The 14,579-nt window shown below is 34.2% G+C and overlaps 1 protein-coding gene across 1 annotated transcript in view; it reads left to right on the top strand.

The window, feature by feature from the left end:
• Positions 1-6,076, top strand: part of Thsd7a (thrombospondin type 1 domain containing 7A) — a 391,409-nt gene extending 385,333 nt beyond the window's left edge. Inside the window, exons 25-28 of the mRNA XM_076861588.2 lie at positions 2,104-2,186; positions 2,509-2,719; positions 5,191-5,278; positions 5,992-6,076. Of these exons, the coding sequence (XP_076717703.2) occupies positions 2,104-2,186; positions 2,509-2,719; positions 5,191-5,278; positions 5,992-6,076 (467 nt within the window). The remainder of the gene's footprint in view (positions 1-2,103; positions 2,187-2,508; positions 2,720-5,190; positions 5,279-5,991) is intronic.
• Positions 6,077-14,579: the final 8,503 nt, after the last annotated feature.

Below are 14,579 nucleotides of genomic sequence, written 5' to 3'. Positions count from 1 at the left end.
AGTTGTAGTTACTAAGAGGTTCTCTGTATGAGCTCAAGAAATTTGAGGGATCCAAAGGACCCATTAAACGGGAAAGAAACTTTGGTGCCAGATACGTAGTGAATCACACTGCGAATTTCCTAAGAAACAATGAAGTTTGGAACCAGATACAACCTCAGACATGTGAACCCCAAAATCTAATGTCTCTCCTTAAACCATTTCTTTTCAGAGACTAATATACAGGAAGCTCCATAGCATAGTAGCAGCAGTATTGACAATAAACTGCTCAGGGCTCCTGCTGACTGTCAGGCTTCTATTGTTTTGACCCTCCTGGTGCATTTGGATGCCTCAGAGTAATGTCCATTTATAAATTTAACTTTAATATATATGGTAAGATAATAGGAGCAGGGATCAATATGCTTCTTGAAAAGCATCAATTTTATATTGAATTTTAAATTACCCAGATTTATTGAAACCTAATTACTTATTTCCTCCCTGTGAAAACTAGAACAGCATGTCAAATTGCTTTCTTGATTTTTCACATGAGAAAGCTATATCAGGAAACCCTTGACAATAGCATCTCCCAGTGGACACATGTATAAGAAAGACACTTTCTTTACTAGAAAACTCTTGGCTTTTTCCACAGGGTTGTTTTAGAGGAGAAAAATCTGCCCAAACCCCATTAGAAGAAGGGTTTGATGAAAAGAGCACTAGATAGGGGAGAATAGGCTTTCTGAACCAGAAGGTGTACAAAGGTCACCCACTCAACTCAGAGATTGGAAATTAATGTCTGCATTCTTCTTCAAACTATTCTAAGGGAATTCAACAGCTTCGCCAGAAGGTCCTGTTAGTTTGCGTTTTTTCCAATATGGATGCAAATATTTGTCTACCCTTTTATTACATGTAAGAAGCTCTTTTCCCACTGCATTTGGGACTGTTTCCCCAATGCAGAGTAAAGTCAACCTTTAAAGACTTATTTATAGAAATCATAGTTTAATTTCTTTTCAATGCAGTAGTATCCAATGTATTTCTTTTTTTTTTTTTTTTTTCTAATGCAGTTCGGTACCAAAAAGCCAAAGTGCAAATAATTTGTGATAAATTCTATGTACATTCTTCTTCCATGTTTTAGGAGGGATAAGATTCCTTATGAGAGCTATACAAGCCTGTAAAGTACATTATCTATCTGGGTCAAATGCTTTAATTTATAAATTGTGCCTATAAAAACTTGAGATACTTCTTTCCTTTTCTTCATGTGTTTAATGATAATAACTTATATGGACACTTAACTCCAATTGCCTTGCAATTGCTAACTGTGTTCTCATAACAATTTTTCCATGAATATTTTGTATTTGTAATGCAGAAAGACAAAGCATTAACAATAGACACCTTTGATTAAATCCAGAGGGTCATCAATTCCATAAATAAAGAAAAATATGCTTGGCTAAAATTCTATTAAAATGAACAAATATAATTTAAAACTATGGGTTCCTTCCTGTTAACCAATTATTATTTACTTCAGACATCTATTCCCATCTTTAATATATCACTTACAACAGGCACAGTTGGTACTGGGCTAGAAAACAAAGAAGAGTAAATTGGTACAATATCAAGTTAAGGAAATAATACACATAAAGATGCCCCCCATACCCTACAATAAGAGAAGTAATGATTTTTCTCAAAATGAATTATGCATTATCAAAAATACATTTATGTGGTAGTCACATAATTTAAAGAGTTATTTCAAGGGACTTGAAAAATATTATTTCAAATAACCAAGAAAGAATTTGAACTTTAAAAGAAAATTAAATTTGCTTTTCAATTGTTGAGCTTGGCTTCAGGAACTACTGACAGAAGGAGGTTGTGCGCCACTAGTATTTTCAAGAGAGCAGCTATAAAATCATCTTTTTGACAAACATATTGAATAGCTACTAAGTGCCAGACCCTGTCTTCCCAGAGTGAGTAAAAAGGGCTTCAAGTTGTTAAATAAAGTGATAAAGATCAACCCAATATTTCATGGAGAGAAAAATCCTAGGTATTCCCAAATGGTTCAAAATTCAAAGACAACAGTATTTTTTATCTTAGCAAGAAATGCTATTTGCTAAAATATGATTTTTGGTCCTCCAGGGGGCTGCTTGGTGGTGAGCCAGCCTGATGCTGATAGGTCTTGTAACCCCCCGTGTACTCAGCCTCATTCATACTGCAGTGAGGTATGTGTGAATTCATGAAGATATACAAGTTGCCTCCATCCTTTATCACCCTTCTATGTAGTTCCTCCCCAAAACATGCCTTAAGATACAAAAATTCTATTTTTAGACCACTTTTTTAAAGCAATGTAAATAATTCTGAATGCGCCTACTTTTAGAATAACTTTATTTAAACCCCAAAAGTAGAGATGTTTAAATGTAGTTAAGACAGAAATTACATTGTGAAATCTCAAACAATCCTTCTTTGAAATTCTCCAAGTACAGTTTGTTGTGCTTTCAAAGATTCTCTTGCATGCCTAGTAGAACTCTTCTTGTTCTCCTGCAGACAAAGGCATGCCGCTGTGAAGAGGGGTACACTGAGGTCATGTCTTCTAACAGCACACTCGAGCAATGCACACTTATCCCTGTGGTGGTGATACCCACCATGGAGGACAAGAGAGGAGATGTGAAAACCAGTCGGGCAGTACATCCAACCCAGCCCTCCAGTAACCCAGCAGGACGGGGCAGGACCTGGTTTCTGCAGCCATTTGGGCCAGGTGAAATGAGTAGACAGTGTTGATTCAGAATATTTTATTTAAACATTCAGCCAGTGGCAAAGGATTTTTTTTAAATAAGAAAATATTTTCACATGAACTATTATTGTTTCATCTAAACATGAGCTATTAATATTTCATTTATTCTGATATTCATTTTATTTATTCTGATATGACCATCTAGTCACTTTTTATTTTTATTTTATGTGAAGCCTCTTATGCCCAAAATTTACAGAAATGAAATTACTTTCTTCTGAGAAAAATTTTAGGATTGATATTACTTATTTCAATCCTAGTCCTAAAGTTACAAATATAATTAATTGTATATTGAGATACAGTGATGAAAATATGAATTAGGAAAAAGTATACTGTCATTCAGAATTGTGACAAATAATAGTATACAGACATTTGAGAATTTTCTATTTGATCACAAAGAATTAATACTTAGGACCTTAACTGGGAACTTGAGTAATGCAGTCCTTTGCCAGGGGCACTTGGTAGCCAACAATTTATATCAGCCCTAAAAGTTGTCATATTCAGAAATCTCAGAATCTGTACTAGCACCAAATACACAGGAGTAGGGGTGGAGCCTTCCCTTCTGGATGGAAAGATCCAAACTTCATGACTGACCAGACCATTTTCATATTAAATAGATAGCTCTTAACATCTCTCTTAATGGACTTGAAGCCCATACAGGTAAAAGCTTGAAGGCCTGCTGAAGTGGTGTAAAGTGCTACTCCTCCTACTCTGCACATTTTCTTTCCCCATTTGGATTCAATCACACACTCAGCCCTGGAACTAACCTGGTGCTTGAAAATGTTCCACAAGCGTTATATTAAGATCATGCCACTTTTTCTCACAACCTGAAGGAATGACTAGTTCATAACTAAAGGAAATCTCCAGGCACAGCCAGGCATAGTCTACTTTATAGCTCCATTAGGAACATGAGAAAAGAAAGAAAGGAATTTGCCTAGCTATTTCTAATCAATTAAGTCAAAATACCTTCTCCTATTGAAGAATCAGTATTAAAGTATTTTAAATATTTGTGATTAATTTTATCTATGCTATTCCTGTTTAAATTAGGTTTTTAGCCAAAAATACAGTTTATTTTGCAAAACTGACTTGTCTGTGTAAGTTTAGTAAACTCTTCTCTCAGTGTTCATGATGTGGACTAGCAGATGGCCATAAGTAATCTTGACTTTCAAGTGAGTCTTCTCACATTAAAACCACGCTTTTTAAAAGGGGAAATATTAATAAATATTAAAGAATATTACTGTAATTATTTTAAATTTAATATATCATTTCCCCAAAAAATAAGAATTTTAATATATTTAAAAGGTGCATATCTTGGAAAGTGGCAGAAATTCTTTGCTTTATGAAAAACCCAAATACTTGTTGAAGAATTTTCAGGGCAGATGAACCCAATAGTGGAAATGCTCTTTTGATTCTATACTCAGCTGAAATTTTTTTTTTGGAAAAATCTTTAGGATTGAAACAAAACAATATTTAGAATATTAATTGAGATTTTTTTTTCTGCAAATGACCCTCTAAGTTGGTCCAGCTCCAGGCCAAAAACATTGTACATTATGCATTTGCTTCTGAAGCCTTTCAAATATTGAATAAATCAGAGTCTCCATGGGGTCAATTTGCCCAATCTATAATTTTAACACTAATATCATATATTTAATTATACATATGCAACAGAAAATACATTGATGTTGGGATCATTAAGTTAGGCAACATCATTAATAGCATCTTGTGTTTGAAGTTTATTCAGAGCATAGAACTGAGAAGTTCAAAGAGAATAAGACCAGAAAAACAAATTAGAAAAGATCCTGTCATGCCTAATTCCATATAATAGAAAAGGAAGCAGTAAAACTTAGAAATACTTTTATGTTATTCAAAATGGATTTTTTGCAAATGATATTTGTCAAATCAATTTTAAAACATACTGTAGATGCAGACAAGACAGATAATTAATCACCAAAAAAAATGCTAAATATATTCACTTTCATCTGTAACTAAAACATTAAAATGACAGAGTTAGTGTTCAAATACCTGTGTGTATCAACTGTAGATTGTGGGACTTTCTTAAAATTGGACTACTTTTAATCTTATAAGTGTCATTCTCAAAATTCATAGGAAATCATAAGACAGTGTCTATGTAAATAGCAAATACATTGAATCTGAAGTAAAAGTCAGGTAAGAAGCAGCAGAAGTTTAGACATATAAACCTGACATCTGAATACAAATACTATTTGCTACTTTTCAATTCAATTTCATTGCTAATTTATCTTTAATAAAGCAGCATCTAATTTATAATACAGATTTACATTAATCAATAACTATGCTGAAGCAATCATTCATTTTGAGTTTTGAATTGGTCATATGTGACTGGTCATTGGTCATAGTTAAAGACTGTCATATGTATTCCAGACTGAAGTAAATTAATGCCTAATATCCATTCCTCTTAGATGGGAGACTAAGGACCTGGGTTTACGGTGTAGCCGCTGGGGCATTTGTGTTACTCATCTTTATTGTCTCCATGATTTATCTAGCTTGGTGAGTGTTTAAATATTTAAAAATCTAATGTCTCTATTTCAAAGAAAACACTTTTAGTTGCCTATAACTCTGTAAAAAAAACTAATGCCTGAAATAAGTATACTGTATTCATTCACTGTTCACATAAAACTCTAAATAAATCAGACTTTAGTCTTAGAAATCTAAAAAAAAAATCTGGGCCATGTAAGTCTCTTGAGATAAACCAGAATTGTTTTAGATCATCTTTTCAAGTTTGCTACTTTGTAAGTATACCAAGAAAGATGCTTTGTATGGACTGTGGTGAATTATACATTTTTATATTGAATTATTACTACTGGAGAAAGATGTTATGGTAATACATAATCTTATTCAACCATCTTGGCAAACATGTATTATTTATAAATTGTACATTATTTATAAAGTTTTGTGGCCAAGTACAGATGATTATACTATAATGTTGCTTCTGTTGTTTGTACTAAAGGACACAAGAATAATTTGTCTTTCAGAGGATAGTAAAATACTTGAAACTTATTTAACATTTTTTTCAAAACACAAAACTATGAAATTTAAAGAAACCAGAACACCAAATTCTAAGATTGACTTTAGTATGGCAGGAAAGTGGGCAATTTAGGTTGATCAATTCATTCTGCTTATTTTTAAAATATAAAATGATAAAAATTACAATTGAAGATTGATTTTTTTTCTTTCTCCCAATTTTAATGAATTTCTTACAGCAAAAAGCCAAAGAAACCCCAAAGAAGGCAAAACAACCGACTGAAACCTTTAACCTTAGCTTATGATGGAGATGCAGACATGTAACACTTAACTTTCCTGGCAACAACCAATTTTGGCTTTCTGACCTTGTTGTAGATATCCAGAGGCCGCAGCAACAATATCCAAACTCTGTGGATTATAATTCACTTTAACTTAAAAAAAAAGAAGAAAATGAAAATGAAAATCATGCTGCCACTGAGCTATTCAGGATAGCACCATTTACATATAAGCCAACAACCTTCAGAATTCTAGAAGTTTGTCATCTTTTATGTCATCTTCTCTGAAATCTACCAATTGAAAAACCACTTTCATTTCTAAAATGTAGTGGTAAAATTGGCCATTGGATGCCTGACACAAGCCTGTTTGCAATGATAGCCCACAGAACATTCTAGCATGAAGAGTTTGTAACAAGATCTCTACAATACTACAGTAAAGCATAACAACATATATACTCAATTGATTGACACACATTATAATGTCATATTATATATTTGTCAATAAGCAACTTTAACAGTGAGGAAGAGAAAAGTTCCAAGCTAAACAGAAAATCCATTGAATAAGTTCAGCATCTTCCTGGTTTGATGGTTGCTTTTATTGACCTGCATTTCAGAGACAGAGACTCTTTTTATAAGACTCCACTCTTGGCTCTCTCCAATGTACGAATGCTGGACATGTACTAGTATCTTAGAAGAAAGAGTCCTCAAGTTCAGTATTTTATAGTGGTTATTGTCTGGAAAGCTAAATTGCTTGTGTTGATACATTTCTACTTTCCCTGATTTTCAAACTGGTTGCCTGCATCTTTTTTGCTTATGGAAGGCACATTTTTGCACTATATTAGTGCAGCATGATAGACACTTAGCCAATATGCCATAGAAACTGCCTCTTTTCATATGGGATGAAGACATCTTTGCCAAGAGTGTCATGGAGACTTCTGCAAGTTCTTGTATCCTGAAGAGAGTAAAGTTCAGTTTGGATGGCAACAGGATGGATTCAGCGGTTACCTGCTGTACACACTCTTTGTTGGCTCTGCAGCCACTGTAAAACTAACAACACGGCAGTACCTTAAGCCCATTAACCCTCCAAAAGGTGGATCCCTCTAGTTGGTTTGTAATTGTTCTTTGAAGGCTCTTTATGACTAGATTTTTATATTTGTTATCTTTGTTACAAAAAGAAAAGAAAAGAAAAAAAGAAACTGCTTGTCTTTTTAATTTCAGGATGATGGAGAAGAAGGTAATCTCATCAGTGATTTTTGTAACTAAAGAAATCAAAAGTATATGTTGATTTTTCTTTCTCTCTGATTTGCTTTCTCAGTTTCAGAGTGAAGGACTGTCTTGTAGGCAGTATGTCAAAATCCATAGTCTTTTGTCTTTCTTACTAGTAAAATTTGAACCAGTCTTTTATTGTAGAATTTCAAAACCTAAACTTTAAAATATATATATATTAAAAATCTAGACCAAGGGCAGCAAACCTTTTCTATAAAGGATCAGACAGTAAATATTTTCAGCCCAGTCTTCATTGCAGTTTCTCAACTCTGACATTGTATAATGTTGCCAGAGATGACACAAAAGAAGAAAAAGGATGAACACAGCTGTTTTCCAGAAAAACACTTTTTAAAAGCAGCCAGCACACCACATTTACAGGTTCTAGTTTGCCGACAACCACTCCAGATGGTTTTAAGTCTAACTCTCCATTGCATCTTTAGTTTTCATTCATTTATGCTCTGTCACCAGTGTTTAATTTCAAAGGTGAAAATTCAGGCATTAAACTTACATTGCACTAGAAGTAGTTATATTTGTCACAGATATAGCTCTGAGAATGCACAGTAGAACAGTTTCTAACTTAGGAGACCTCTGTTTTATGAAAAGAAACCTTGAACGGTGACCTTAAACATAGCAGCATTTTTTTAGGCAATATTGACTGTAATGACCTTTGGGAGCAGGGAGAATGTTAGGTTTTCATGTCTTTTAAAAATTATAAGCAAGTTATTTCATCTTAAACATAGTCATGTAGCTATAAAAGTGATTGGGATTATAAAGCATTTTCCCCTCACATAGTATACAGTGGATTTTGATCTCCCCCTGCTGTCTACTAGAGTATTTGCAAAGATCACAAAAGAGATTAGAATGTCCCCCAAATGAAAATATTTCTACATATTGCAATAGGAACTGTTGTAAGCATTCATTCTTTACCCAATATTCACTATATTTAGCAATGGAAATATTTCAAAGATAACAGGTAGTCCGGAAGAGAGAGAGAGAATTTTTTAATATTTATTTTTTAGTTTCCTGAGGATACAACATCTTTGTTTGTATGTGGTGCTGAGGATCGAACCCGGGCGGCACGCATGCCAGGCGAGTGCGCTACCGCTTGAGCCACATCCCCGGTAGTCAGGAAGATAAGAAATTTTATTTTAAACCAAGGACTCAACCATGGAAAAACATAAAAACAAAGTCCATTTTATCTTTTTTAATGGAAGAGAAAGAAGTAATATTGTTACTCTAAAACGGTGAGGGTCAGTATATGTACTCAGGAGGCTTCCAGATAATACTCAAATTGATCTCTTTGGTAAAATGTACTCCATTCATCCAAAATGGCTGAGAAAAAATCTATTAAAATTACTAGAAAAATTGCAAAAGTCTTATGAAATGTATGCAACACCTAGTAATTTTGAAAAGGGGAAAAGAAGAAAATACTGTTCCTACAAAAGCTGTACTTAAGATATTATAAAATATAATTTATTCAAAAGACAAATCAGTGTCATCCTGCCTAGATTGTAAGAAATAAATGAATTAAGAGATCAAAAATTATAAAATGTTATAAAAATATAAGACATTATATCCAAAAATTGATGACATCTCACAGCACTATATATGTTGAAGACATTAGGTGCTATGTGAACCAATGCCAGGAAACATACTAGATGCTTATTGTTAATATAAATTAATAGTAGATGGCCTCTTACAACTCGAAAAGAAGGGAGGATAATTATTTGGCCAGTCTGAACAAGTAGAGATTATCTTATTTATGTTTGTTTTGTTTTTTGGCATGAGTTCATAATGAGTTAAATACTGGAAATTCATCAAAATTTTATTCTTTGTGCTCATTCTAAGAATTTAGGAGGTGAACATGGTAAATTGTCTACTAACACTTTTGCCTTGACAAAATGCTCTGAGCCCAAAAAGGTTTAGAAATACTGTTCTATAAGCATGAAGATCTGCTTGGTTTAAAAAAAAGAAAAGAAAAATATTGTTATATGATTATGTTGGACTGTTTCAGTAGAAACCATGTAGAAGTGGCATACTTGTCTCTCTTGACAGGGACTGATTTGCTTATTTATCAATACCTCATTCAGTTCATTGACTATAATCCTAACTTCAAAGCCTTTTTGAGGACACTACAGTGGAGCTTAAGCTACTAAAGGGAGTGCATAAAAGCATGTCTCAATTACTTATAACTAAGCACAAATTACATATAAGAAATATTTATTGAATTATTACATGTAAAACACTCTGCTAGGCACCATGAAAATTAATAATGGCTTTTGGAAACACAGGTACCTCAGACATTCGGAAGAAGGAAAAGAAGCTTAAGGAGTAATGATAGCGCCTGAACACATTGTCCTTTACTCTGGATTTGCTTATAGATGTGGTTAGTATTTTTCTATATGTAATGTGACTTAGGCCACGCTATCAAAAGCTTAATGTTTTTCCTCCTCCACCCTCAGATAGATGGAAATGGTCATTGTGACTTAATCAGAAACCTGTAAAGTTCCTGGCCATTCAAAGATGAAGTCATTTCTTACATGAAGTCGGTGGCAACTCTCACATATTTATTTACCTCCTCCAACTTTGGTCCTTTATGATTTTCTCTTCCTGGTATCTCTCTACATTTCTCTCTTATCAATGACTGATCTTGTCTGTGTCCCTCAGAAGCACCTTCCACTGACCATGCTCAGTACTTTATTAAAAAAAAAAAAGTAGAGAACACTTACATTTCCTTCCTGCTGGAATCAAAGTGTCACTTAGAACGTGAGCATCTTGGTTAAACAGAATGCACTGGTCAAAGAAGTGAGAAAAGGGCAAGGAAAGCTGTGGAGGACATGCAAAAGAAAAAAAAAAAACAAAAACTTTTTCTATTAAAAAAAAAATATAGTGTCAATTCTTACCCTCGCTTTATTGGTGCCCTGTATCCTCTTCGCCCCCTGTTTCTGTCTGTGTCTCTGCTCACTTCCCACCTTACAAGACAGTGAGGAAGGCCTATGCTTTTCAGTACTGTGAAGCAAGGAGAACCCATTCCTAGGTGGATTGGGGGTCTGAATATGCAAGGATCATGCTTCTCATGTTTCTTGCTCTATTTCCCTTCCAAGATGGAGGGTTCCAAAGGACAGCAGTCTGGGAACAACTCTAAGGGAATCTTGCAGAGCATGGTTTTCCTGGGTCTAGGTTAGATGTGAGAACCACACCTGCCTGTTCTCGTGATAATTGTTCCACCTGGTCCTACCCTCAGATGTCCTTGGCTGTGCAGCTGGACTTCAGGCATCTGACACTGGAGTGTGGGCCTTGCAAATGGTTATTCTTTTATGAAAAGGGTATTTTACAGTGTGAAATGATAATTCCATATCTAGTAAGGACACTGAAAAATGGTCATGCCTACTTTATTAAGTGAATAAAACAAATGCTAAGTGAATAGTTAATTTTGCAGGGTTGTTTGTTTGTTTGTTTTTGTGTGTGTATTTCTGCCAACCCACACCATTAAACAGGAAGAATATGAAGAGTTTTAGTTCATGGGAGTCAAGATTTTAATGATCAAAAATCTCTATTCTATTTAGAATGTAACAAGGTGTCATTTTTATGGTTGTGTTCTATAGGTTTTTTTTTTTTTCTTTAAGTAATAGCTTTTAGATTACCTATTTCAAGTCTCAATAAACTTTTCCCAACTACTGTTCAGGAATCTAATTGTGTTTATTTTTAGAAAATAAACATTTAGATTCCTTTTCTGGTACTTTTTCCTACCCATTTCTATAGCAATTTGAAGAGATCAGTATCTGCCATTGTAAAATACAACTTTAGTAAATTTATGATCTTTCTATAAATTATAATCCCCTAAATGTGTACTTTTTTGTTAATTTAACTACCTGAGTATTTATTTTGTTTAAATAAGGAGGCAGCTGTCTATGAGTTTTTTGTTAATATTACTTTGTAAATTGTGTAATTTATTTTAAATTATGTACATTTCTTTTATAACGCACAAAATGTCTATGTACAATTAACTACAGATTTGCAAATAAACAATATCACTAAGCTTTATTCAGTTAATACAGAATGGCATGTGAAGATGTAATATGATTTTTTTACATTTTCATATGGATTATTTGTAAATAACTATATTGCTGAAAACATAAACATGGAAGTCATTTTCATTCTAATCATGTGATTATGTGTGTCTGTGTTTTAATTTGCTTCATAAATGTGGGTGGAATATTTTTTTCAGTGAATATCCAAGTCACTTTACTACTGTATTGCCCTTTCCTGAGTATTTTTTTAACAACTCCAATTTAGAAAGTTTGAAAAATTCAAATTTTGCCTTAAAAGTCAACTGAGGCCACAAGATTAATCATTAAGATCAAAGAACCTCTTGGTTACCGGTAAATTAAAAGAAGGCATTAGCAAAGAATGATGGAATACTCTAGAAGGAAGCACAGATCTTCCTGTCTCAGCAGTCTAAGGCTGTGTGTACCCCTCATGGAAATCAAGGCAAGCAATAACACATTAACCAATTCAGAAAGGAGTGCACAACTTAGACAAATCACTGCTAGGGAAATTTATAGTTAAAACATTTTCTGTAGTAGCCATTTGCTAGGGTACAACTAAATGGATAATCCTTTAATCTCATCATACATGAACCACTCAAAACCTGCAGCTGGCCTCCTATACCTGATGAAAAAATGGTGGGTGAGGGGTTGGCATTGAAGCTCAATGGTAGATTACTTGCCTTGGTCGTGCAAGGCCCTGGGTTTGATCCCCAGCTCCCCACCCAAATAAAGTAATTTTTGGTCTCATTTTCTCTGCTGTTCATTACAATTGAATCTAGATAAAAGTTTTTAAAAATATATCAGATATTTCTTTCTATCTTGACATTCAGAGTCTCATGACTTACTTCATTTTTTTCTTACTTTGCAACTCCAGTGGATGTCTTTAAACACAAATACAAACATGACTACTTTACATTCTACATTCGTTTCTTCTGTGTCCCTCGTGATTCTTTTTATTAAACTCTGAATTTATTACAAAGAACAGCAAACACACACTTCTATTTACCTCTCTCATCAGTGTTAACTACTCTGAAAAATTACATACAAAAATGCATAAATGCAGTCAGGCTTTCTGATAGTACAATGATTTTTCTTTTTCTCAGGTCACTTCCTTTCCACTTTCCTCCATAGCAGTTCGCTGCCAAGGTAACTCAAGTTATTAATCTGATGTGTATCTGCCATATTTCCTTCTTTGATCATATAATCTTAAAAACATGATGGTGGTGGATGGAGAGAGTGAAATGGGCCAAATTTAGTAGATGCAATTAAGAAGAGCTTATTTTTTTCCCCTGATTTGCTATTCTCAAATATTATAAAATGTCCTTCCCTGGGCAACTCCTAAGGCAGATTCCATAGCTTTCTGGCCACAGTTTGAATTATGAAAAATAAAAATCTCAATCCAGGTTAAGCCAAACATCAATCAACTCCCCTCATGGTTTTCATTTCCTTCACTACCAGCAAATTTAAGTCACTTTTCTTCTTCTTGTATATATGTTGGCAATTGGATTCAATTTTCTATTCCCTATAATTTTTAAATGGCAATTCTAGTGATGCCACATATGAATGTTAATTTTAGGCCACCAAATAAATTTTAATTTTTCATTAAAGAAAAAACTTTCTGTATTATATTTTCCCACAATTTTTTTTTCTTTTTATCATGAACAAAGTGCTCTTACAATGGTCTCTGTCTTCTCACCATCCCTGCAGTGAGGGTGGGCTTTCTGTCTATGTTCTATCTCATTCCTGTGCACACTCACCCCTTGCTCATGTTAACCATTAGCACAGTGTTAGGGGGAAGTAATGAGGCTGGGTCCTAATCTCCTGTTAAAAGAACACTTTCCTCAGAGCTCCATCCTTTTCATTACCCCTGCCTGGAGCTCTTCCCTCCATATTGGCCTGGCCTCTCCCTCATTTCTCTGCTCAGATGCCTCTTGGTGTACATTCAGGTGTATTGAACCTGAGAAGCCTTCTTTGTTGTTGTCACTCCCCATCCTCCTCCTTTCTTAAGTTTTTCTTTTCAGAACCTTCCCTTGTATCTTCTTAGCTTTTTTGGTTACTGTTGCTTTTTTGTTCCCCCCCACACACATGGAAGAATCTAGATATTTCTCTGTTTTGTTCTTTGTCTGGAATGATGCCCAGCACATAGTAAGAATGATGTATTAAGGATTCCTTATAAGATGAATGATTGAGCAAATGAATCAGTGACCAGCAAAGTTTATGGACAAAAAGTAGCTACAGGTAAATAGCAGATCAGTAACAGAGGCCCTGTGGTTAAGAGACCAACTTCATCCAAAGCTTAAAGTTGTCAGTTCCCCACTGCTGTGAATAAGTTTTATTTTCATTTGTTAACCTAAACACTTCCCACCTCCAAAGACAATATGATGTGACATGAACAGAATGGTAGCAGAGCAGCTAGGAAATTAAAAACAAAAGTAACTGAGACTGCCTTCTCAGAGAAGTGACATCTGAGGATATTCCAGTAAGATGTCGGCAATGACATTTGCAAAACCATAATGAAAACAAGGTCCATCATTTTTTCTCCGTTTCAATTTAATTGCATGGTTAATTCCACCAGGAGAATGTTAATGGGGCTTCAAACACTGGAAAATGAGGAAAGGAGCAATTGAAAATTTTTTTTTAATATTTTGTTCCAGAATAAAAAAGCAGTCTGATTATACTATTCAGTCTTAAATTAATTTTGTGATGTCAATAATAATCAAATCATACTCCATTTGCTTCAGAACCTGAATAAGACAGAAAAAAAAACAAAATATAGTGACAATAATTCCAATAATTTGCTTTGGAGCAATAGAGGGGCATTCACCAACCATGTCAACACATTAATAGATCATTTAAAATTCATTCCTTGTAGAAAACAATGTCTTGATTTCTTCGCAAAGTAAAGTCAATTTCAAAATCAGAGTCAACCAATAAGTACAGAAAGTAACATAAAGGAGAAAGCATGCATCTTAAGGGAAAGGAAAGGCTTATGTCCCAGTGTTCCATAAACAGTAGATAGAGTGAAAACCTGCCAATCACATTCCCATGACCCTCCAGCTGCTGCATTAACAGCTGATGACTGTACCTTTTCACAATTTATAAAAGGTTTACTCAGTCATAGTATTTATCTGCTAGGGTTCTTTCTTTCTTTCTTTCTTTCTTCTAATGATTAATCCTATTTACTATGTATTTGCCAAAGGGTTACAAGACTTTCCTCTGATGTCATTACCTTGCTCT

Source organism: Callospermophilus lateralis, chromosome 1, assembly GCF_048772815.1.
Source record: "Callospermophilus lateralis isolate mCalLat2 chromosome 1, mCalLat2.hap1, whole genome shotgun sequence".
Classification (NCBI taxonomy): domain Eukaryota; kingdom Metazoa; phylum Chordata; class Mammalia; order Rodentia; family Sciuridae; genus Callospermophilus; species Callospermophilus lateralis.
Note: the sequence above shows the minus strand (reverse complement) of the source record. Positions and strands in the feature narration are given on the sequence as shown.